Genomic DNA, 26,498 nt, shown 5'->3' with positions numbered 1-26,498 from the left:
TCAGTGTAGTCTGTCTGGAAATACCAATATCATCACCAGTAAAATAGCCACTGGTTGTGAAAAGAACTCTATGAGATGTAAAACATCAGTTAGGAGTGAGTGGACTCAGGTCATCCTCATTAGGACACAATGTCAGTTTTGTAAATTATGTTCCCATTTGAGGAAAATAGACAAAGTATGGACCCAATTTTATTGGTGATGTCAAAACTTAGCTTTAGGTTTATACAATTTAATTGTGTCACCATGATCATCCTGATACATTTTTATCATAAAGACTAAAGGTCAGTGTGGTTGTATTAGGTCCCCATGCACGCTGTCGTCAGAATTCCCCCAAAGACAGGAATAGTCTCCCTTACTGCAAACATGGCTGCCAGCGTGAACATGAGAAAAACAGATTTTTGTCATTTTAAGTGGAACTTAACCCCCTCTTCTGCAGCACACTCCGCCTAATGCCTCTTTTTGGAAAGTGCCAGAGAAGTGGGACCCGAGTGAGAGAGGGAGAGTGCGGAGCAGTGAGGGGACGCGGTCTGCTAGTAAAAATCTGAAGAAGCTGCTGTGTTTAAAAAAGTGGGAGGAGCATTGATTAGACACGAGCATGGTGGGAACTGAAATAGCCAATGGCAAAATTTGAATGCAGTAGCTGGTGTTTGACCAGTGAGGGGCAGTAGAGACACCCATTTGTTATCACAACATGTATAATTTCAATACTTGTGAAGATTCGCACCTGGATGAACAAATAACATTACTAGATAGACATATGCACTTGCTTACACCTGACAAAAAGTGGGTTTAGTCACACTAATAAAAGACTCACATTATAAACTTTGGTCTTTTGACTGGAAACCGGCACACAAATTGCTATAAATGTGGTTTTAAAAAAACAAACCAACTCTTTGTATGGATAGAAAAATGGTTATTTTATTTATTTATTTATTATTTATTTATTTATATTGTCAGTCTAAGTTTGGACAAGTCATCTCTTGCCCTTTTATTCCCCCCAGGTTATCCAAACATTGTAGCTACATATGGCAGAGGCTACACTGGTTTTGCCCCAAGCTATAGCTACCAGTTCCCAGGTAAGTTCTGTTTATTTACACACACATATATACAGTGTATATATATATACATATACATGCCGAGTCTTCAAAGCTGAGTGTGTGTAATATATCCTGGCGAGGTTTCATGCACACCTGTCCGCCACACTGAGCCACTTTCAAAAGTCAGCCCAGTAACTGATGTGGGTTTCAAACACAGGAAGTGAAACACATATTTACATGTTGTTGACCAAATGAAATGTAACAGCTAAAGCACACTTTTTTTTTTTTAGTTTACGTTGTTTCTCGTGGAAGGAAATGAACGGTCGCTCATTCTCCCGCTGTTCTCCCTCAGTGGCTACGACAGGAGGCCGTGACTGTACACTTTCATGTCCACAAAACACATGCAGTCGCACTTCCATAACCGCTGTAGAACTGCAGGGGCAAAGAGTTGCTCCACTGTGTCTGCCATTCAACTTAAGAGAGGCAGCATTATTGAAATTACCATGAGTTTCGACTGGGTTACGGGGCAAAAACTAAGAATTATGTGTAAATGCTCCTTAAGAAAGATGTGCCCAATTGGCCAAATGATGGAGCTGTAATTAACGAAAGATTTGCTCTCACACTGCGAGTGAAATGCATTTTTTAAATCCACTCAGTGTTTAACGTAATTTGCTCTCCAAACTAGCAAACAAACATACTACACTTAGAAATCTCATGCATACATATTTGTCTCGCTAGTTCTATTTTGAATTTCTGCCTCATCCAATTTAATAAATCCCTCATGGTTCTCCCTGGTCTCCCCCCGTTCGTTGCACCTCCTTCACTTCTCCCGTTGTTCCCTGATTGTGCCGAAATGACCTTGGCGCTCATATATGAAAGGGGAAAAGAAGTCGCCCCCCCCCACCGCCCTGTTCCCTTTGTAGTGTTGAGGGATTTAGAGTAACTGGCTCACAGTGGAGGCTGGCAATCGACCGTTGAGAAAGAAAGGAGCTCATCTTTTTCCCAAAGAATTGCCCATAATTCTTCCCAGAGACTCAATTCAGCAGAGGTCAAACACAGCGGCTCATGCCAGTGGATGTTTGTCGGAAGCCTCTAACTGCTCAGTCGTCCACTTCTTTCTAATACAGCGCTGTTTTATTACAGGCTGATTTAATGTCAGCTTTGTCACTGCTTTATCTTATGTTCACAGCCATTTTGCTTCCCTTCCTTGTGTTATGTGATATGGGATAATATTATGACGGTAAATTACAACAGTTACGATTTACAGTTTCTCCCGCCGCGTTGGCATTGTTATTATTTTTATGTTATTCACATGATATTCTGTGTTCTGTATGTGCCAGTTTACACCGGGTCCAGTGGGTTTCACTACTGATTACTGCTTTTTATTTTGTGGGTCTCATTCTGTGTAATGTGCACCCAGTGTGAGAGAGATATAGTTTAAGATTGAGGCCTTGTAATGTTACAGATAAAACTCAGCAATTTACACAATGAGCGAGCACTTCCTTACCAACTGGGTGACAGTAGAGAAACGCACTTTAAACGCACTTGTGCTCTTGATCTACATGCAGAGATGCATCAAAGAAACATACAGTGTATTATACTGAGAAATGCTGCGCGGAGAAGGCTTTTCATTATTAAGAGATGTGTGTTGTGTCCCAAGGCATCTTTCCAAGGAAATGAAATTGCTTTTCACACAGGCAAATCTGCAAATGTTGATGATCAAAGCATGCCAATTTCAAAAAAAATAATAAATGTAAGAAAATACGTTTAATTCCTTAAAAAAAGTTACAGAGCGCTGCTCTAAAGTCAAGCTTGTAATTTTGGCGCATGGCATCTATGAGATTTCCCAGATGTGATGTGTTTTTGTGATTTGGGTGTGAAAGTAGAACAAGATAAAAACGGGGTAAATGACACAAGAGCATTTGTATGAAGAGTAATTAAGCAATGTATAGTTATAAAACATTAGTTTCCCGTCCTGTGCTCTTTTCTCAGGCTTCCCAGCCGCAGCGTATGGACCAGTGACGGCCGCGACAGTAGCAGCAGTTCGTGGCTCAGGTAGGGGAACCCGTGGAAGAGGGGGAAGCTACATGGCATACGGACAGAACGCAGGGGCAGGTAAACGCTCTGTCAGTATTCTGTGTAGCCTGAAACTCTATCCATTCACTTTTCCTACACACGTGGTCTGCTTCGCCTCTTGGCAACACGCATACACGTATGTTTTTTGCAGTTAAAAACATGTTGTGTTCAAAAACAGGACCCGAAATGTATTTCATGAACAGAAAATGTAAGATCTCAATTACATCTATATTGAAAGTTCACTCCCCATGTTCCTCATGTTCACAGCGTGTCACATGTGGTGGCGTCAGTGTGTGTGTGTGTATGATCTCATCTCATTGTAATTTCCCCAACAGAGTTTTGGTCAGTCAATTCTCATATCTTATTAAAAAATAAAACGTAAAAAAAAAAAAAATTGTGCTTCAAAAGATCACCAGCCACCTCCAAAGTATGGTACATATTTAACATGTACTGTAGAATACACATACACGATTACAAATATGTTTGAGGCAATATGACATGTTGAAATTTGAATTTTACAGGTGAGCACACCTAAATAATGGGAATTTGAATATATAAATGTGTATATATGTATATATATATATATATACATACATATATATATACATATATACTGTACATATACATATATAAAAAAAACACTTCATTCATTTATTAGTCAGTTAATAATTGTGTTTCTGGAATGGTTAATGCACCAGTATGATATTTGTAATGCTAAAATATAATTATTATTGTTATCTACGAATTTTCACATTTACTATTTTACAAAAAAAACAGAAAAAAAGAGTAGAGCACATTATCATTTCTTAATTAAGATGTCAAATTATAGATATTTACTTTAGAAACATTAGTTTTAGCTGTTGAATGTTTTGCTTGATTCATTTCTGACTTCTCAGAGAAGAAGCCCAGTGAGCCGACACAAATTGGGGGATTTGGGTATTTGCCAAATGAATAATAATATAACATTTTTAGTGTTAAACAAGTTTTTGAAAGATTTCCATGACGTTTACTTATGTCTTCTCCTTTTTATGACATGTGGTCTAACCACAGTATATATGTATGTTAAATGTGTCTGCAGAGCTATATTTTCATTTGATTTTAACCTTTGATTCATTCAACATCAAACCAAAGGGTTATAACATGGTCAGTATCGACCCTTAATTTGCTTAATGTGTGAAAATAATGACCACAAAAGATCGAACAGATTAAAGTTATGGATAAAAACACCAAAAGCAGCCTGCATTCATTCTTTAGCAGACAAAACAGAGAGAGGAACCGTGAAATACTCTTCACAACCGAGTGACTTGTGTTTTAGCAGTCGTTTCTGTCCTGCAGCTGTTGCAGGATGTCTTATTATCACACAGGAGACATACATTTATTTAAACGGATCTTTTAATCCTGTGATTTGTGCAGTAAATTGCACATGAGCTCAGCGGCAGGGTAACGTCAGGATGGATTCATGCACAGTCCTCGGGGATGTATGAGCAGTTATTCTCAGTGGCGCAGGAAGGAAGCAACGTTTCTTCATATAATGGTTGCGGTTCACAAGTACTGTAGCCGCTTTTGAAAGCGATAAGTAACAGGAAAGACATTTCCACAGAAATTATATAACCTAATTCTGTCATTTAAAAAACAATCATTCAAGGTTATTATAAAAGTCAGTAATGGAATACCACCCCCACATTTCCCCACCCACCCTAACCCACTCTCTCCCAGGATTCCATGATTATGGGTTATATTCTGCATCCGGAGCCGGCGGTGACGTGCGAGGAGGCGCGTCTTACTCTCTGGCTGATTACAGCTCCCTGGGGCCCCAGGCTGCTGCTCAAATCCTGCCCAGTGGTCATGCCAGCTCAGCGTGCAACTCTCCCACTTCCCTCCAGCACCACCTACACAGCCCGGAACCTTTTAAGAACCCAGGTGTGTACCTCCGTCTCTGTGCTGCTGCTGCTGCTGCTGCTGCTGCTGCTGCTGCTGCTGCTGCTGCTGCTGCTGCTGCTGCTGCTCATGCATGCACAACCCACAGAGAACACAGCTCATCATCAGCTGGAATGAGTGTGGAGAGAAAGAAATTGTTGGTTTTCACACGCTGTGGTTTTTTTTTTGGAACATTTGTACAATAAGAAGAAGATTCTATTCTGTGCAAAATAAGTTGAAGATACAATGAAGAGACACTAAATAGCGGCCAGGTGAGTCTGGCCAGTTAGAGATTAAATCTACAGTATTTCTGTTCAGACTATTCTCCGGACAATGAAATAAATGGCACACAAAGTCTCCAGATAATGGCTAAATGATGCTTTCTTTGGTCACAGTGACCTTTTTGGTTCTCCACACTAGACTAATGATATGTTATTAAACAGTGGCCACTACTGATATTATTATAAAACAATGTTCAGTGTTCCCACGGGTCCGTAAAAGTAGGGATGGGAATCGCTATTGGTCATTATATTGGACGCATACAAATGTAGAATCCGATACGATCCAAAAAAATCCTATATATCGCGTGCTTCACGATGCACAGGCTGGAAAAATGTAAATAAAAAATCAGCAAAACCATTTTAGCCGAGTCATGTTCGGGCTGTTTATTTCTTCTTTTCGGGAGAACAATGTTTGTTACACAGTTGGAGAATTACGTCTTTGAAATGACTCGGCACAAATGTGTCGTTGACAGCTTCATACGTTCAGAAATGTCTGTATCGGGATAATATCGGTATCAGTATCGGACACTATGTGGTATCGTCCCACCCCTACTTGAAAGTTTATGAATTTTTCTTTCAGGACCCATAAAGGTTTTTTGAAAATGGCCCTAATTAGACATCTAAGGGTCATTGAAATTGCTTGAATTTTGTACAAGAAAGAAGTTAAATTGAACACCTACTCTTACATGCGCCCTGCAAATGCTCGATGTACGTAGATTAGGCCTTCACAGGACACCGTACACTGTCTGTCCCCCCCTCTCTCTCTGTCGTTGATGTGAGATCCCATGCAGAATAATAAGCGAGTAACACTAAGCAAGAGAGAGCCAATTATGTTATGCCTGGGAAATGCAAATTCAGAGATATCTGACTCACCAAAGAAAATTGCATAGAGTGATTTGCCAAAGATCCCAAGGACAATCACTTGTCTGGATGCAGAGCGTGTTGCAAATCAATAAATGTGGACGCCACGGGCGAAGCTGCTCTTACAAGTTGCCCTGAATTCTTAACCTGTGTCAGCACATGTGGTCCAGGAATTTGAGGGGAATGGTCCTAGAAAGTCCTTGGAAATTCCTTGAATCTGATGTCAACCAAGGTGTGGGAACGCTGATTATTAATCCTTTAACACCTAAGCCTCAAAATGTTCACCTGGACTTATTTTAACCATAAACGGGCCAGACAATGTCATGTGAGTAAGTGCTTAACCCATTTTTCCAGAATAACTGTCAATATCTGACAGTTATTAACAATTTACTGCATGTTACAATAGTGTATTAACAATTTAAATGGAAGAAAAGCAAAGTTTTCTTTAGAAAAAACGTTGTAGTTGTACACTTATTTAAAATAACATTTGCCTGAGTCCTGCAAAGTGTGCAAACGTGTCGTCTTTGATGCGCTCTGTGTTAAAGGGTCAAATAGAAATGTTCCAATCTTAACCTTAAGCAACATCGCACAGATCCTGTCATGTACGTACAACTGTGTGGCTTCTCAGTTTTTCATTCAAAAACAACACTGGCAGCAAAAATGGTGACGATGTGAACAAAAAGCTCCTTGTTCTTACATGTCTTTAGTTTCTGAAGCCTGCGCCGTATCCTGTGCCATATATGGTGTCGCACATTTTTACTACTCCAACACATGACTCTAAACACAGAATGGATGGTGGTCTGCAGCTTCTCCCTTATTTGATATTACTCCCCTCCCGGTGATGTGAGTTCATGAAATGTTTTAGCGCACATTACCCAGTACACCCTGTGCAATTTCCGGCCTGTCAGGCAGCAGGCGAGGTCCAATACCCCTGCTACTTTGGACAAGATAATCACCATCATATATTTAAAAGAGATAACTGGAAAAGGAGCAAGGAGGAGATACGGAGGGGAAGGGGATGTGGGTGTGCAGAAGTGTGAAGGCTCTCCTCCTCGTGACAGGTGTTGATTAGATGAGGAGTGTTATGTCCAATTCCCCTGTGCAATTTTTGCCAAGCATTCATAAACTGCCTGACATATCTGCAAAACGCTCAGAACACCAGCATGAAGGTGAGAAGTGTTTTTTTGACCTTTGATTTAGTGGATTTATATATATATATATATATATATAAGAGAAAAAAAATGCTAAGCTGCACTTGAGTCGTATATTACGTAGAGTTAAACTGTCCGCCATTACACGGCTAATAAAGGTGTCACAACCCTGATCATTTCCTTATTATGTTAACAGTTTTACTGTGTGTCAACAAATCCCATGACAGACAATAAGATGTGTCCCTGTATCATTTAGGAGGCAGAATTAGTGATAACACACTCATTTATTGTCCTCCTGCCATAGCGCTGTTGATGGCAGACCAGGAAATAGAGTTAACTCTAACGATTACGTTCACATGTCCGCGTGGGAAACTACCGAGGGGGAGGTTTGTGCTCTCCGAGTGCTTTCTCTCATCTCAACCCGGCCTGCAACTAACGATTCTTTTCTCGAGTAATCGTTTGGTCCATGAAATGTTGTTGTTCTCACCAAAACCAAAATGTTAATGATTTCTTTTATTGAAAGAAAACCGCACAATATTCACATTTAAGAAGCTGAAAAATCTGGTTTTAATTCTTTAGAAAACACTCAAACCGAACGATCGATTATCAAAATAGTTGACAATTGATTTAGTAGTCGATGCATAATCGATTAGTCGAGTAATTGTTTCAGCCCTAATCTGGACCATGTAAGTGTTGCCCACAGAGCAGTTAAGTTAGTAAGATGATGAGACGCGGTCAAGTCTCTGCTGTTTCCCCTTGCATTGTGTTGTGTGAAGGGTGCTGTATAAATGTATTGATTCATAACAACTCCTTTGTCTCACCGCTTGAGTTTGAAATGAGTAAAAAAAAAAAAAACAATCTTAAGGAGTAAGTTTCTGACAGAAAATGACGCGGTCTGACGCTCGGCGTTGCTCGGTTGTTGCGTTTTGCCGCCGTCGCGATAAGAAGTCAAAATGATCTGTCGTCTCTCCAGATCGTCACTGAAGCGGCGAGATTGGGTCAGAGTTGCCCTGTGATGGTTTGCCAGGCTACGGTCAACCTTTATCTCTTAGTGCCAGTTATAGATTCTCTTGTTAATCCGTCTCTTGGCCCTTCCTCGACAGGAAGCAACCCGGCTCGGCCTGGCGCATTTCCTGGTGCCAACAGCCCTGGTCCTGTAGCTGACCTCTATGGAACTGCCAGTCAGGACTCTGCCGTGGGCAACTATATCAGTGCCACCAGCCCTCAGCCAGGATCTGGCTTCAGCCACAGCATTGCTGTAAGTGGATCCATTTTTTTTTTTTTTTCCACATCATTTATAATCTCTGCACTCCAACTTTTTCTAAACTGATTTTTCACCCTCTACTATTGGATTATCCCCTTTTTTTTAAGTTTTAAGTTTGCTACTGCCTTATTATAATATGTGCTAACCTTTCCACCTGGCCATTATGAATGCGTGACAAACTCACAGAAATCAGACTCCAGCGTTTAGTTTCTTTTGCTGAAAGTCATGCAAAGGTCGGCACAATCAACAACAACAAAAAAAAAGAGTCAAGGAATAATTGTTTGCCACTTTTTTTTTTGCTTTTCTCCATGGATCATGTGCTGTCTATTATACATTTCAGGGTCCACTGATTGCGACGGCTTTTACGAATGGATATCACTGAGCGCTCACAGGTGACTGCTTGTTCTCTTCTATATTTCTTCCTCCGCCTGTCTTCAGCTGTCTGTTGTTGTGTCCACCTCCAAATTCGTGTCACGCAGTGCACTGTAGTTGCTCAACAAGCCAATGCAGATGTTCACAGATGTCACTTCATCCTAGTTCCCTCCTTTACATGTTGCGATATGCCGCCCAAACGATCTACTCAATCCAAAGTGACAATAGTTTTTCAAACGTCCTTCTCTCGACGTTACACGTGTGACATGTGCGCCCTCTGCAGACAGTTCTTCCGTTGCTTTCTCTGAACATTTCTCCAGTTATTTGTCAATACAAGAAGGAGGTGGATCAGTCATACGTGCGCTTCTTCCTCTGCTTCCATGTGCAGTACTTAAACTTTTTTTAAACATTGATGTTCACGTAGTAAAGACACTTAAAACAGGGCATTTTGTGTGCAAGGCTGGAGCTCCTGCATGTTTCTTAAATAGTTGCTCTCCGGTCTCCAAGTCCATCTCACCATTAATACTTGATGGTGGCATGAAATAAAGAATTGTTGGATGAAAATAGTGATGCACACGAGAGGGGAGACTGTGTGCTGCAGAAATGTGACAGATTTGTGAATGCACACTTGCACCTTCCCACTGTGAAATTGAGATTTCCTTCTTTTTTAAAGACCCAGCAGAAACCCTGATTTAAGACACCGGCAGGATCTGCACGGTGAGAAAAAACCTCTGTAAGTGAGTGAGGTCAAAGAAGTTGAACAGTTTCTTCCTCATATGGATGCTGTGCATGCATACATGCCAGATTCATGTGCACAGCTGCCTCCATGTGTTCAAACTCTAAACATTTGTCATGAAACAACATGGGAGCATGTGTGATACAGTCAAATATTCTCTGCCAGATCCCTAATACAAAGTCTGTGTAGTATCCACCTGAGTCCATGTGCAGATACAGGACTGAAAGCAGCATTTCATCCACAAAAATTTGCAAATGAATAGATACAAGGAGCGTCTTATGAGAGCATATCACATATAGTCTGTATCCAATGTACGTGTATGAAAGACTTCAGCGTTAGTGCAAAGTATACCGCCTTCACTGTTGGACATGAATCAGCTGCTCATAGAATCATGCACCACTGTAAGGCTTTGTGCTCGAACGAGATCAAATCATGTCGTTATTTTACTTCCCAGCATGGGGACGGGTTCTTATTGCTTGGCCGGAATTGTGCACAGTCAAATCCATATCTCACTATTCCATAAACCTGTGGAAACGGTGAATTGCATTATGGCTGAAGGTGGTTTGGCTGATACATGTTGCTCATCGACTGTCGTTGAAAACGCCCGCCAGCTTCAGCACCAGCTGTTTGATTCCCCCGTGTCCTTTCGTGTCTGTGGCCTGATGACACATGCCCCCCCGTATGGGACAGAACAGGGTAATACAATATAATACAACATTCAAAAGACGATACAAATGGCAAAAAGTCCAATTTAACAAACACAGGACAGACAAAAATCACACCAATGGTCTGATTAGACATGTTTGTTGCAGACTCTGACCCATTTCTGCTATTATCTCTCCTGAGTGATTCAAACTTCACATCTGATCACCAAAACCACATAAGGAAATGGTTTTGGGCACTCAGAGGCCATACTTGGATTTATGTGTAGCCACCACGACAATATTAACATTGATTGCCACATGATTTATTTTCCTAATGGTTAAAAAAAAAATCTTATTTCATGTTACGGCAGCATGACTCTTTTTCTCTCTCTACCTGTCAGTGATACGCAGTCACATCTGTACATTCAGACACAGTCATACATGACATATGTGTGTATTTGCATTCAGAGCGGGAACGTGAGATCAAACATGGTCATAGAAGACGTTTTAATGTCAGGAGTTTTAATGTCACTTTTTTGCATGTTCACCTCACGTCTTTGTGTTTTTCTTATTTTTTTGTGCGCTCTGCATTAATGACATGTAAATTAGAGTGCGTGAATATGTGAAATGTGTGATCATAGATCAAGGGGAAGCCCATGCAGTTTTCGTAGTCAGTCATATTAGATATATACAGTTTATATATGATATTGCAGTATGTTGTCTGAAACCTATGGAAGCCCATTTCCCGCCACATAAAAAAAGGGGTAAAACTTAGCTTTGATAATAAAAATATCCTCAAAGTAAGTCATAATTATGAGATTAAAAAAAGTCCTAATTTCGACTTTTTCTATCTCATAATTTCAACTTTTTATCTCATCATTTTCAACTTTTTATCTCATAATTTTTACTTTTTATCTCATAATTATGACTTTTACCTCATAATTTCATTTTTTTTATCTCATTTCGACTTTTTATCCCATAATTTAAACTTTTTATCTCATAATTTAAACTTTTTATCTCATAATTTCAAGTTTTTTATCTCATAATTTTAACTTTTTTTATCTCAGAATGATGACATTTTATTTCATAATTTTGACTTTTTATTTCATAATTGTGACTTTTTATCTCAGAATTATGACTTTTTATCTCATAATTTCAACTTTTCATCTAATGATTATGACTTTTTATCTCATAATTTCAACTTTTCATCTAATGATTATGATTTTTTATCTAATAATTTAAACTTTTGTTAGATCACGACCTTTGATCTCTTAATTTCAACTTACTTTGAGGATATTTTTATTATTAAGGCTAAATTTGATCTCTTCTTTTTTTTCTGAAATGGGCTTCCATAGAAACCTGAGTGTGAACTCACACACTATACAAACACATCCATGCTCTGAACTCTTTCTGTGTCCAGGTGATGTCATCCTGCACTAACCACTACAGCATCCATGCAGTGAGCCCCGGTTGAAGTGGCACCAGATGAAGAACAGCTCAGAGGCAGGAAAAAAAAAAATCAAACATGATGACATAAGAAGAAGAAGAAGAAGAAATAAAAAAAAAGACAGTCTGTTGTACTGTAAGACTGACCTGCTGTTAAGATTGATCCTTCTGACCGTCCTGTCACTGCTCTGTAGATATTTACCACTTTATTTTACTTTTCTTGTTGAATTCTGATCTTTTTGTACTTTCTAAGAATATACGTCTTTTAAACCTCATGTAAAAAGGTGTATGTGTGTGTGTGTGTGTGTGTGTGTGACTCACATAAACCAGCGTGACTCACTATTGACTTACTCTGTGAGTAGTGAGTCACACTGGTTTACGTCTTTCTATGCCTCAGTATGTTTTTTTTGTACCAGCAAACACAACGTGACTCACTGTAGTCATAATAGTTCGGTATTCGTTCATCAAAACAAAACACACGTAACACTTAACTTAGCACACTTAACAGTAACCTTGAACAGCTTTGGGTTTTTTTAGCAATATGGTTAGTAAATGTACATTTCTGGCAATAAGTAGACGAAGATATTATCACACGTCCAGTTTCATGTTTGTTTTCTGGTGGGAAAAAAAAGACAACGCTGTCCTTTTGTTACTATATCAATGCATTAATGGAATGATATCAACTGTCCCGCCCTCCTACAGTATGCACTGTAATGCTTTTTCAACTGTAGCTAATTTAATACCAGCAGAGTTGTCTACAATAAGAGCTCCACGAGTTGATGTGCACACACGAATGCTGACAGGGTTCCTCTTTATTCTCTCGAGCTCGGTAGCATTAAAGCACATGCAAGACTTGTGGGCGTGTGAAAATACGCGGTTGTGCCCTTTAATTTCATGATTTGTTTGATCTGGTCAAACAAGGGATGGATGTATTGTGGATATCTTTGTGCTTGTTGACGACATTTTCACGACAGGTCACATTTCACCCATTCACACACACACGACTGCACTTGAGCCGCAGTGTTGGTTAAAAACACTTTTCCCTGCTCGACCTGCAGAGCAACGGCCATGATAAACAAGGCTACGTTCAGATTACCTTAACAAAATGACTAATTGAGATTTTCTTGTTTTCCAAAGCTGTGTGGACACACAAATCCAATTTGTGATGATCGATATGAGGATATGTGACACGAGTGAGCTTGGTCATATCAGAATCCTTGTGGCTTTTTTGCTTGTATGCAATGTTGGGGAACCACGGATTGGTCGCAAGGTCTTGCTTAATTCAGTAGTTGGCTTTTGGCGACTGGACTTGAGGGCGAGGCAGATACATTTTACACTTGACCCTCTCACATGTAAAGCAAACGTAACTACATGAAGTCTAAAGTCCTGGAAACAGCAAACAACCATAGCAATTCCAGTCGCCGACAGCCAGCTACTGAAGAAGACTATGACCTGAATGACTGAGAACCTCCACCAATACAGTATTTGCTGACTTATTCCCTGCTTATTTCTCTGCTGAACATTTACAGTATAATATACAGTTATAGAAATGGTATGATGTACAAATGTGTTCTTTTCACTGGTTAAAAAAAGCCCCACACAAATCTGACCGATCCTTGCTTTTATACTAGGTGGTCTCACAAAATATGAGGTTTTCTGATGTGGCCACACGAAAGTCACATGATACCAGACACTTGTAGTTAGGGATCTGATCCATGATGATGTGCAGACACCGTGTTATGTGTTATTACCTCAGTCCTGTGTGTTTGGTTCCACTGACCATAACAGTCTACGTTAGAAGAAGCCTCACTTCCTGCACATTATTTTTGAAGTGGACTTTTTTTTTATTTTTTTTTTATGAACAGCTGAGTCTGGGTCAGTCCAACGCGAGCACGTAAGGATATTTGTTGTGGCGCTTTTAGTGAAATAGTCTAAAACCACTGCAGACCACACACGGAACACAACAACATGAATGTCATGTAAACAGGAACCTGCTAGAACTTCACTAAAGACTCAAACTTGCTCTCGAACGTTTGGAACGACTAGACTCGTACAAACTGATAAATGTATATGCTGTTTGTTTGTTTGTTGTTGTTTTCTTTCATCCGTGCCCGATGAAAACATTTTGCAAATTGCTTTTACAGACCGTCGTAAGCCCATTACTGGACCGCCTCTGAAGCGGAGACTTCTAGTAATAATCGAATAATCAAAAGTTTGTATGATGTTATTAATGAAGAAAAGAAACGTCAGCGTTCCCCTGTATGAATTGCATTTTTATGAACAATTTGTATCAATATTTTTGTGGTTGTTGAAAATTATATGTGCAATATCTATAAAGCTAACAATAATAATAATAATAATTATGTGTGCTGTACATCCGCCCCCATTCTCTCTCCATTTCCTGTCATGCTATACGATAGTCTTCAGTTACTGTTCATGTATTTGAGTAATGTAGACAAAAAAGAAACTATAGGAGTGCTGTCTTTGATACCAATGTAGTGATCTTTACACCTAGTTACTCGTGATGTAGTTACAATTTTAGACTTCGACTCATTATCTAAAGTAGGACCAGTGAGCATAGAATCTTTTTTTTTTCCATCTGGGATTTCCTTATTTTCTTTCTGTTGATGTTCATGATGTTCCATGCTGCTCTCAACCAAAGCTCTCCTAAAAACATTTGAAAAAAAACAACCCCTGCTTTAAGTTGTTCTTGTAAACGAGGCATTGCCACCCTTGAATGTTATGAAAGGGTCTCTGTGCCGTACTACCTTAAATTGCTTTGTTGTAATCGGAGAGACGTGAAAAGAGCGACGTTTGATTTCTTTACTTTTATTTATAATTCATTAATTATAATAATTATAAATGGCAACAACCTGAACTCGGTCAGCTGCTAGTTTCTATTCGACTTGTTTAAACAACTCACACTTTAATAATCATGAAACCCAAATTTAGCAAAGCACAGCATCATCGTGTCTTGATTTAAATTGTCATAAGTGGTCACATGGTCAAGGCCCGGCTACACATGACCCGGTCGCACAACAGGAAATAAAGCATTTGCTTCCTGTGGCACGCAAGAAATCCACGGTGTGTTTTTGTGTTGAGCTCACGCGTCAACACAGCTTCAACCCAATCCAACAACAAAAGTGACACAGGTTTATTTATTCACACCTGATAACCTGATCACGAGCTGTTCACATCTGAATCAGGTGTGTTGGAGCAGGACAACACCTGAAACATGCAGGGCGGTGGAGAGACCCTGAAATTTGCCGTGATAACTTTACGATGTCAGTGACTGTAATCCCAGCTCAAAACAATGTAGAGCACAGGTGTCAAACTGGTGGCCCCGCCACTCAATATCATGGCCCACTGATAAGACAATTAAAATTATCACATTATTAACGTTTAATTACACATAATTACAGATGTATGCATCGTTCTATATCAAAACAAGCACTTTTACTTAAATATTATAATGAATATCTTTCCTGCAATATCATGGTGTTATCATTTGAAACTCACCTACTACTGAGCAGTTGCTATATTCCCAATTTGTTTCCTTTAGACCGGCCCCCTCTTGACTAGACCTCCTATGTTCACCTAGACCTCCTGTATGTTGACACAGCTCCACTGCAGAACCTCGTTTTTGCATCTGGTCCAATTGTTCCGAGAAGGGTGGAGAGGCTTTTCAGGCTCGGCCTGCAAATAAAAACCCTGGAATAGCAAATTAAAGTGTGATCAGTGAGGCCAGTGCTCCAGTTTAACATGTTTCCCTTATCTCTGAGGACGCATCGTAGTTATTTAATAACTCGCTATAATGCCACTTTAAGTTCTATTCTATTTCCGTACACGTTCATTACTTCGGATCGTTTCACGTCGCTCTCATGCCTCACACTTTAGGGTAGCACGGTTCTACGGGATATTGCCGCTTTACTTCAACAGCTCACAGTTCACGAATGTAAGATGTTTTTTTTGTTGTTTTTTTTTACGTTCATCGAGTTAAAAAGTTTGAGTTTGTCACTGGATAAATGTTGGCTCCAAAAAAGAAAAGTGAAAAAAAAAACACAATATAATATGACCTGTAATGTATTTGAATATTTATTGTGAGTGTACTACTGTATCCACCTAAACTTGAATCCTGAGGCAAGTGCTGGACTAGTAATGGACAACTGTACATATACTGTTACTGACCCGATAATTAGATATTTAATTCACAGGCACAACATTTCTATTAGAAAGACACATTACTAAATGGTACTAACAGTACTACAATGATAATAATCGGTTTTGCAGTATAGCACATCTTGAACGTCTCATGATTTCATGAGCGGTGCAGAGTCCTAATATCTCAACATGTAGCAGTGGACGCTTGTCCTTCATCTGGACAATGCTGATTGCCTTGCTCATTCCTGCCACTTGCCTTTTTTTTTTCTAATGTTAATGGACATTTTTAGGTTTTGAGCTGACTGAACAGACTGAAAGCATCTTTCAGTACGGCTTGCTCAATCCCTGTAAAAAATAATAATAATAATAATAAAAAAAAAAACAATAGACAAAGGAAAAAAAAAGGGGAAAAGGGGGAAAAAGTGGATAAGAGTTTCTCACATCCAAGATGTGGAAAATATAATTTTATACTTGTATTTTATATTAATGATAATAAAAGTTGTTTGTCAATGGTTCCATTCTCTACCGTGGTCCAGAAATCAATGTGTTTGTTTAAGAATGAAATAAAATTGTTTTCAAAGAGTTGAGCGGATGTTTCCTTCCAAAATAATCTACACGTGGACGTCAAAGAGTGACATATTTCAGTTGTCGGCACAACGCGGCAACGTCCTCAAACATCGCTTCTACTCGCATGAAACGGCCACTTCCCAGCTGGAGCAGTTTGACCCAGAGGCCGACACTGACAGAGAGGAGGAATAAGCCGCCGGTAGCTCCACAGCCTTTCAACCCACAGTGCAACAGGGTGTTTCACTGTGGCATCGCGATGTTCCCGACACCACGTTCTTCGCGCCACGTGAATCGTGAATTTAAGCTGCATCTGTTCGGTCCTCTTGAACAGAGACGATGTCATTTCATTTGTATGCTGTGTGCATCTTAAAACAGGCTCTGTCAAGCAATACTATCAGGCGTTTGTGTGTATACAGCAGCAGCAGCACAGGGGCTAAATAGGGGATAGGAAGCAATTTGTCACGGTCGGTCCAAGCCTTCACGGGGCCCAAAGCAACATGGGCCCTCATCAACGCCAATAATAAAGCATTAAATAACATTATTCTCATGGGTGTATTGTAGCTGCTGTGTAGGAAAATCAGAAAAATTGTCTGGTGTTTATTTTCACTTTGTATTCAAAATGGCACAATATTTAGAAAGTAACCAAATGAAACAATAAGTGCATTTATTGTCACCATGACGCCCCTAAATGGCTTTTTTCAAGTGAAAGCCAGTGTACATGTGTATCTAATCATGTTATTTGTTGATCCAGGTGTAAATCCTCACAGTTTAGTTTAAAGTATTAAAGAAATTATACATATTGTGATAAAAAAAAACCCACCATGCTTGCATCACTGGTTCACTGCAAGGCTCATTGTCCCAGACTCCTCCCCTTTAAACACGTCATCGTGCAGCAGCTTCGTCACCTCACCTTTAGAATGTGTAAAATATAGAATGTTTACATCATACTGTACTGTATGTTGAGTCTTTAACAGGTTTACTTCTCCTTTCTTTGACCATCACTCAGCCTACAATAATAAAATAGTAAACTATATTACAATATACAATCAATCGAAGTACGTAATACGTCAAATATTAATAACAATCCACAGAAAAGTTATATCCACATTTTCATACATTTCTGGATGTTTTCATCATGGGTGAACAGTGAAGTCCACTCGTCCACTTACATAGATTTAGTTGTTTTTTTGTAAGTTGGTCCAGTTTCTGGGACAAACCTGATCATTCACTTGCAACAAACACATAGTTTGAGGAAGAGCGCCATTCATTGTCTGTAAAAAAAAAAGAACCAGTGGAACAAGTTGTAAAAAGAAAAAGTAACGTAGCATCCTGCTGTGTGCATGAAAAGGAAATGGGGCAGAGGAGGAATTTTTGTCAGCCTCATTTTTTTTGTGGTGGCTGGGGAGAAGTGGAGATGTAGTGACTGGACTGGTCATAACTGGGGCTTTTGGAGTCAGTCTGGAGTGACGGAGAGTCCAAACGAATCCATTCAGAAAACATTTGGCGCTAAGAAGACCCAGTGATGGCGACACCTGCAGTACGGGCTCTCATCTCGCCGAGGAGAACCAATTAAAAGAAGTTGAAAAATGACTGCAGGTGCACGAGGGTCTCTTGAGAACTCATTTGGCGATGCCTTGTGTTGTGTGGGTTTAAAGTAACGGCGCCGTAAATGTGGATCTGTGGATCTGAGAAGGTTGAAATGGAACCAGGATTTTGAGTTCAGCCAGTGTGAAATATTTGCCGCATTACTGCCTTTTTGCTTGTCATTTGCCCCCTTTTATACAAAATGGCCCTAATTACACATTACTATACAGGCACTATGCAACATTGAACATATACTAGACTCATTGGTCAGAGTTTTTATTTTAATTTTGAATATTACTGCCTATACAGCTTCAAGATGTGTCTAAAATGTGCTGAAATCGATCGTTTCTGGCACATTCAAGTGTTTTTCCTGGTGTGTCTGCCTGTGAGTGTGAGATGGGTTGCAGGTGTGTGTGTGAGAGTCTAGGTGGGATCTGATTGGTCCCTGTATAAGAGGCCTGATCATCCGCAGCTGCAGTGGACTTCCCTTGAATCCCTCACAGTCAGACTGCTAGCAGACGTGTTGAACTTGGTTTTTAAATGCACATTTAAAATGGCTTGTTTGGTTTGTTGCTGGTGTTTTTTTGGGGAGAGTTGGGGGAAGAGGGAGTCTTTTTGGTCTTGTTTCGATCAGATCAGGTTTACCTCTAGGCCTGGTCGTAACATCGAGCATTATTCGCAAGCAGAGACAATTCATGAACTTGGGAGAACACTGGGGTGAACTGAGGAAATAGAATCCCAGACCAATGTGAAGTTACGTGTTTGTCCACTGTGTATGTAAATATGTGACAGTCTAGGATATCTTAACAACAGATTTTTCTGCTTTATCACAACATGAGAGAGCCTTTCCAAATCCACAGAGAATTCAAACAGAACCTCAGCGTTGCAGAATCACCTGATTGACAGACCAAATACTTTATATTTTCCGATACATTCCAAGATTTAAAGCTTTCGTGAGACGTTTAAAAGCGGCACACTGGGTTTGATGAGCAGAGAGAGAGAGAGAGATCATTTGAATATCCAACAATTATAATATACACAGCACCTGTCACCCTGCCAAAATCTAGATTATCTATAGTCTTGAGAAACGTCATGAGGCTGAAGAAGACTATAATAATTTCCATCCAAGTGACACTTTTCAAAGCAGCAGAGCAGAAAACTGAAGTGAACTGAACTTCTCCTACAGAAATCACAACATCTAATGTTCCTGAATGAATTGATGAGATGCGAAAATGGGGATGGCATAGGAAATTAAAGAAGGGACAGCAAGAGAAAAGACAGATAGATCCTCACAGAGCAACATTATTTATTCAAAGCTATAATTAATAAGGGCCGTTTCATCATTACCCACCGCCTGTGATGGCTTCAATATTTAATGTTACTCATGGGACTAAAATAGGACAACGTGATGCTTTTCCCATTATGGGTGAGCGAGTCAGTGACACACGTTATGAAGTGAGATCCTTTTTAAAAAAAAGTTTACATGGCAGCACAGGAGATCAGTTTTGGATGCATGTGCTGACTCTTTCTGCGCTTAAGTCTCTGCGCGTTCAGACGTAGAAGACAGTTGAAATGTCCAAATCCTATGTCGTCCTGTTGATTTATAAAAAATCAAGAAGGAAAAATTGATGGTAACGTGTGTTTAAGAGAGGGGTGAAGTGAAGTGTGAGCATATTTGATGTGGAAGTACAGGGTACGATAAGATGGAACTGAAAGAAGTCCAGACTGGATCAGATAATGATGAGTCCAGTTTTTATTAAACACTGATGTTTTGGTTTCATCCGCTCATCTCTTATGCTGTGCTGTTTTACGGATTATTTTTGCTTAAAGTTGGCAACAACAGCAGGTTGTATGTATATATACATATATATGTATATATATATATATATATATATATATATATACAGTTTATTTTTATATAAGTGCATAAAGCAGACTAATGTTAGAAGGTGAAAAGTTGTAATTAGCTGCCTCTTAGTGATTGTGGGTCAGAGGCACCAGGTGGCAGCAGGATAATTACATTTGTGACAGTGTGGCAATTGAATTAATGCAAGCAAAACAACATAACAACTTTGTTATGCTCCAGTGAGCAATAACACACCAATCATAATCAGCAGCTGGGAGGCACAGGGAAATCTGTAGTGGATGCCAATGCAATCTATTACATTAGAAGGCAGCAACTTTTAACTTTGCTGTCACTGTTCTTATTTAATCTTTTGGATTCAGATTACTTTGTTCTCCGTTTAAACTTGCATAGAAATGGAAAAATCATCTTTGGTGCTAGCATGAAATTTGTTTTTCACTATTCAAAAAAATACAGTTGTTTTTTTTCACAAATCTCCAGCGATAAATGTGTTGCACAACAACAGAGGACGTTGGGATTGAAATTAAATAAATAAAATGGACATCAGAGTCACTTCCTTCAAAGAAAATAAAAGCCCTACACTTACTCTGTTTTGGTCAAGTTTTATGAAAAAAATCAAATAAAAAAAAAAAGGTCAAATTTAATCTGATTCTGTATTAGAATGTGAATTAAACATGATGATTTAAAGTTTATTCTTCATTTGACCAAGAGGAGGAAAAAAACTAAGTTAGAATCTATGTATTTTATTTTTATTTTTTTTTTACATGAGTCAGAGTCATTGTATGTGCACACAATGGCCAATTCTGATTTTGAAACAATAATAATAATACAGCTGTCAAGTAAAGTGAGCACCACGCTGTGCCTCATTGCAACTGAGAAAAGGAGGAACGATTACTTCACTTTGAGGTACAGTCGACATGATGAGATATCGCTGTGACTGTGGAGTCTTTGAATCGGAGGACAAAGACACTGAACTAAAAATAGCATTCAATTCTTTGGAGTTCCTCCGTGTCTTCTTTTTTTCCTCGATGAATATTTAGTTCAAGGTATAAAAACACTCCTAGACAAAATGAGGCACATAAAGAAATAGCAAGTACAGTACATTTATACAGTAGTTCTGTGCTGTTGTTAAACATTAGATGTTTGTAAAAATCCCAATAATCATTCATTTAAATGACTGTTCTGCTCTTGTGATCTAGCTTCCTCACTGCAGTGTGATCAGTTATTTGCATTTTCCACATTTGATATTAGAATAGACTGCTGTTTATGTTTTTAAGGCAACAAAATGAAAACAAAATATTCCACTTAATTATAAATTCAGTTTTATTATTTTTTTCACTCAAACGTCAAGTTTTTTTGGGGAGAAAAAAATGTCAAGGAACAAACACGTCTTCAATTCTTAAGCATTCAAAGGGCAACACAGAATATTAACAAGGTCACAGTGACCTTGACTTTCAGCCGCTCATATTAATTAGGTCCTCTTTGAATTCAGGTGGATGTTTGTGCCAGATGTAAATACAGAAACCAGTTCTGGACCTCACTCAGAATTTCTGAATCCTCTGACTTTTAAATCACCAACTGCTAAATACAGATAAAGTCACTGTATGTGATTTCAACGTGGATGTATTTGACAGTATTAGCTCTGCATTCAAATCACTGTTAGACTCAAAAATGTTTCATCCCGGACTGAAATAAATCCAGTTCAGGTTTTGATCTTACCCTCTGATCTTGTGTTTGATGATCTGTGTTCATTCACTGACTTGTTTCCAAATTTGTTTTAGAGGCCATTCTCCACTCCACTGTGATATAGACTGAGGGTTTGTTTGTTTCATGTTATTAATAACAACAACAACAACAACAATCTGTAAGTGGTGTGTATAGATACTTAGAAACACGATCAAACAGCACAGTGAGAAGCTCCTTATCCTGGCTGAGATCTCTGCTGAGCATGTACGGACTTAGCAATTGTGACAAAAAATGTCCGAACAAGACCACAAACGAAACCACATTAAAAGCTTGTTCGACGGTGGTCCTTCCTCAGTTGCTGAGGCCTGTGGGAGGTGTGTGTGTTTGTATCGTGTGGTCCACTGTTTCCGTGCTGTCTGCATCGACTGCCTGCTGCTGCTGCTGCTCAGCCAGCATGTCTGTCAGCTTCAGCCTGAGTGTGGGATCCTTGGACACTGCTGACACCTGCAGGATAAAAGCAGTACTGTAATAATGTGTTTGCCATTTGGTGCCAACATTACATGAGACTGTACAGTCCGGTCAGTTTGTACTTTCTACAGCCAAACACTGAAAACTAATGTCTAGGGCTGCAACGAACAGTCATTTTCATAATTGATTAATCTGTACTTCATTTCTCTATTTGTCAGAAAAATTTTGTTTTTCAAAATTGGAAATTATGATTTTCTCAGCTCAGATTGGCACAGCACCCCCCACAACCCTCATGTGCAAGATAAAGTGGTAGAAAATTGATGGATTGTTTGATTACCTTTTTCATCCACAAACCAAAATTATTACATTTTTAATGCTTTCTTTGTTATATGGAGCAAAAAAAAACAGAAAATGTTGACATTTAAGAAGCTGAAACTTGTTTTATTATTGAATAAAAAACAAACAAACTGATCATCAAAATAGTTGAATCATTTAATTATCGATGAATAATTAATTGAATCGACTAATCATTGCAGCCTTACTTATGTCTATTAGAGATATGTCTAGTTTTACAAGCTGTGATGATGTTAATGTTGCAGTCATTGTTTTCACTTATAGCAAAACACTTACAGGTGGAGGAGCTCCTCTCCTCCTCAGCACGATGCCCTCAGCGAGTAGAGCTTTGCCAGTTTCCTCAAACAGAGCAGGATCATCCAACTCGCTGTGGCTCTTCAACTCTGTGTATTTGTCGACAAACCTGCATCATCAAACTGACCGTTAGCAAAACTTTTTAAAGATACTGCGCACCGAACAGTTGGTGTGCACAACAGGCTATGACATGCCATAACCACACAATTTACCTGTCCAAACCAAACGTACCTCTGACACGTAGATACAAAGGATGACTTGGTGAGATCAAGAGTCCGACCTGTGCCATACTGCTCATAGAACTTCCTGAAAGACAGAGAGACAGCTGTGGGTGAGCAGAACCTGCAGATCAATTTCACCAACACTGACTCACTGATGTCATACTACACGTACATTGAGCAGTGCTGCAGCTTTTACTGTGTTAATATTATGTATTGGGGATAATTCGGCATCATCACATTTTAATTATAAATAATTATAGAATTATACTGAATAAATGATGTGAATTGCCTAATTATAAATTGTAATTATTGTTACTTAAAATTTAATTGACATTCCATTACTGAAATTGTGTCAGGAATCTTTTTTTTAAATGATCCTTGCAAATCAGGCAAATGGGATTATTGGTGGCATAATGCTTTTGAGTGTACGGACACTGTAGGAAACTAAGCAGCCTTTTTAGAGGCTCGAGTGCTTTTCCCCATTTTCCAAATGTATAGTGTGGATGCCAGGTGTAAGCTTCTTAAAACAAGCATTTAAATTGTAGTAGTTCACTTACGCTCTAACTTCATCCTCTCTGTAAAAGATATCGGGCACAGTTTCCTTGGTCTTGCCCCTGGGTCTGGCACTGTAAAGTGGCTTCCCATTAAGAAGATTCTTCTTAGGTGGAAAAGCCTGGTATACATCAAACCAGATGGGTTTCTCTGTCGGCTTTATGACTCCAGAGCGAATCAGGTTTCGAACCCTGCAATCAGAGGCCATCACACACTGTATGGTCAACTCTTACAGAGCAACAGTAAGAGACACAGGCTCAGTCTTGCATGCATACATACATATTATGTTATCACAAAAAAAAGAAGAACTGAGGAAGTTTCAGGTTCAGTTTCCGTTCTTATTGGAAAACAGTGTCTTTAAAAATACAAAATTATACTTTGCACATCTATTTTCAGAGGCAGGTGCGTGGGAAGGCAGCTACAGGACTCAAAACAGCAAACAAAACCCCCCACACATTTAGCCTGAAGGAGGATTGTGCAAGAAAACTTTCCTGTAACAAATGTCAATGTATAAGCGGCAATACATTTATTTGTGCAAGTTGGACCATGTGAGAGGTGTCTTTTGTTTATCGTTTTCGAAAACAGTGGACACACATCTTAAAATAACGCCCTCAAAAAACGTATCTACCTTAATGGTTTCTAGCTAGTACGAGGAATAACCTACATTTGTTGCAAAACACATAAATACAAAGATGTATTTATCTTTGGCGATATGTAAATTGCTCATGTTGATATTTCGGTGACTCATTGTGCAGCCCTTGCAGACGCAATTAACGCGTTCACACTCCGGAACTATAGGTGGCGCTAATGCGCCTAGCACACTTGTTTCCAACCGAGGTTAAAACGCAGATGTTAACACATTTGTTATGTTTGTTTCGAAATATAACACATTAATTACCTAAAGTGCGCCACAGCCGGTGTTGCCAGTTGTGGACCAATAAGACGTAGCGCTGTGTTGATGTGACTAAATGTCATTTAATGGCGCTACTGCCATCATTACAGCCACAGTTGTTGACTAACGTAAACTATTTTTGACACGTGAGACACATTTCTGTATGTTTCGGTTTGCCGAAACGTGTGTGTGTGTGTGTGTGTGTGTGACCTCATCAGCACAGTCTGGATAGCGTTTCAACAAACGTCTTTCAGAAGAACTGGGCTTTTGACGTAATGTCCCCTAGGACATCATGACTTTAGCTAATACAGCGCTGCTAATAGTCACTGTTAGCTGCCAAGCTAGCGAAAGTAACCAAATAATACAACGTTAAAATGCTGCTGTCTTACCGTTCGAATACTGTTCCCAGTTTCTCTAGTCTGCTGCCCGCCATTCCGTTTTTTAAATGGACAGACAGAGGTCAGCAGCAAGAACACTGTGCCATAGACATGTCTACTGTCTTATGTCTTCTTCTTCTTCTGTGTGGCAAGGCGGTGGACGAGATGGAGCAGAGGCTAAATGCTGCCCTCCCCAGTTTTGAGTGTGGAAAGTGAAAGACATGACAACCGATAAGGTAAATATTTGCTCATACTCCACTGACTCTTAAGGATGTGAAAAGTCAGGGCACATCAAATGACTAAGCAATGATTTTTTTTTTGTTTACTTGGGTGTACAGTTCAGGGGAATGAATGCTGAACAGGTTGTAAAAAGAGCTATCAACTGAAAGAAACTAGATCCGTGTAGTGCAAGAGAAAACAAAGTTAAAGCAAAAACAACCTAAGGAGGGAAGTAGAGATAGGCTTTGATTACAATAAATCAAAAGTACAAGTTTGGGCAGGAGGGACTGGATGGTATCCAGATGACAAATGCACATGGAGCAGTAAAGACTGTGATACACATTTTTCGATGGAGTGAATCAATGATCACACAGTAAATGTTCTCATGCAAGCAGAGCTGTCAAAAACAGTCTCAATCACTGAAGCCAGTAGGCCCTGAGCAAAGTCATTTTGACAGTTGACAGTAGGGAAATCACAGGTGTAAATAATCAACTTAATGATGACTGAACAGTGCCATCGTTAATATGGTCAGTAACATCTGTGCTTTTCCTGCTAAAACATTTTCAAATGGCTGCTGTGAGAATTGGGCCTATTTTCAGCAAGGACCAGTGTGAAATCACAAAATCTGTAATCAAACTTTCTTCATCACACTGGACTATATAAAAGTATTTACACTCACCGGCCACTTTATTAGGTACAACTCAAGCATCAGAATGGGAGACGCGCAACACACTAAAACTTGAAGCAGATGGTCTACAGCCGCAGAAGACCACAGTTTTTGTCATCCCTAACAAAGTGTCACACAGTACATATTAAAAAGTTATTTATTGGATAAATCCAGAACACACGTCAGTTGAGTGTATGGTGTGTAAATTAAGTAAAACACGTGTATAAACTAGATTTGCTGTGATATACAGTGAATCCAACCTTTATAAAATGCCAGTCCGTCATTCTGTATAAATATTTTATGTCTTTGATTTTCTTTGTCAGCAAAATGCATTAGATGGAGGGAGGAATAGTTGATAGGATGGGTAGATCATTTTTTTCAACTGTTATTAAAACCAGTCACCTGTTTCGATGATGAGAATAACTGGTGTACATCTTCTTTGGCCACAGGAGTCCCAAGGTAGAGCTGGTGTGAGGAAGAGAGCATCAGATCTTCCCCCAGATAAACTGCCAGCAAAAGATAGAAGCACAGGTGTGACGATACACCCACTGGACCAACTGTGAGTCTTTTCAGTTGTCAATCATGATATCTCACCATAATGTCATCAAATAACACAGGTTTAACTATGCAACTACATTTCCATAAAATGACAGGATTTTATAGTTTTTTTCCTGGTTAAATAGAAGTAAAAAGAAAAACATTCATTTATTTTGGAAAAGATGTATTTGATTAGTTTGATTCCACCAGCTAATTTGAAGGCACAGGTTTTATGACCAATATTCCAGACTGCCACCAGGGGGCAGTCCA

General features: G+C 39.3%; 2 protein-coding genes across 3 annotated transcripts in view; one reads left to right on the top strand and one right to left on the bottom strand.

The window, feature by feature from the left end:
• The window catches only part of msi2b (musashi RNA-binding protein 2b), a 123,983-nt gene extending 107,455 nt beyond the window's left edge, over positions 1 to 16,528 (top strand). The window contains exons 10-15 of one of the 2 annotated variants that reach the window (XM_044033056.1): positions 1,002 to 1,076; positions 3,030 to 3,092; positions 4,830 to 5,033; positions 8,427 to 8,581; positions 8,928 to 8,979; positions 11,760 to 16,528. In XM_044033056.1, coding sequence (XP_043888991.1) covers positions 1,002 to 1,076; positions 3,030 to 3,092; positions 4,830 to 5,033; positions 8,427 to 8,581; positions 8,928 to 8,969 — 539 coding nt within the window. In that variant the 3' untranslated portion in view covers positions 8,970 to 8,979; positions 11,760 to 16,528. Of the gene's footprint in view, positions 1 to 1,001; positions 1,077 to 3,029; positions 3,153 to 4,829; positions 5,034 to 8,426; positions 8,582 to 8,927; positions 8,980 to 11,759 lie in introns of both variants that reach the window. The other variant, XM_044033055.1, reaches the window with a different exon arrangement.
• Positions 16,529 to 21,287: 4,759 nt separating this feature from the next.
• Positions 21,288 to 24,962, bottom strand: mrps23 (mitochondrial ribosomal protein S23). Its single transcript, XM_044031398.1, has 5 exons — positions 24,818 to 24,962; positions 23,542 to 23,727; positions 22,995 to 23,069; positions 22,746 to 22,872; positions 21,288 to 22,151 (listed from the first exon to the last, which is right to left on the bottom strand). The coding sequence occupies exons 1-5, from the start codon at positions 24,859 to 24,861 to the stop codon at positions 21,999 to 22,001; spliced, it is 585 nt and encodes a 194-aa protein (XP_043887333.1). The 5' UTR covers positions 24,862 to 24,962; the 3' UTR covers positions 21,288 to 21,998.
• Positions 24,963 to 26,498: the final 1,536 nt, after the last annotated feature.

Source organism: Solea senegalensis, linkage group LG8 (assembly GCF_019176455.1).
Source record: "Solea senegalensis isolate Sse05_10M linkage group LG8, IFAPA_SoseM_1, whole genome shotgun sequence".
Classification (NCBI taxonomy): Eukaryota; Metazoa; Chordata; class Actinopteri; order Pleuronectiformes; family Soleidae; genus Solea; species Solea senegalensis.
Note: the sequence above shows the minus strand (reverse complement) of the source record. Positions and strands in the feature narration are given on the sequence as shown.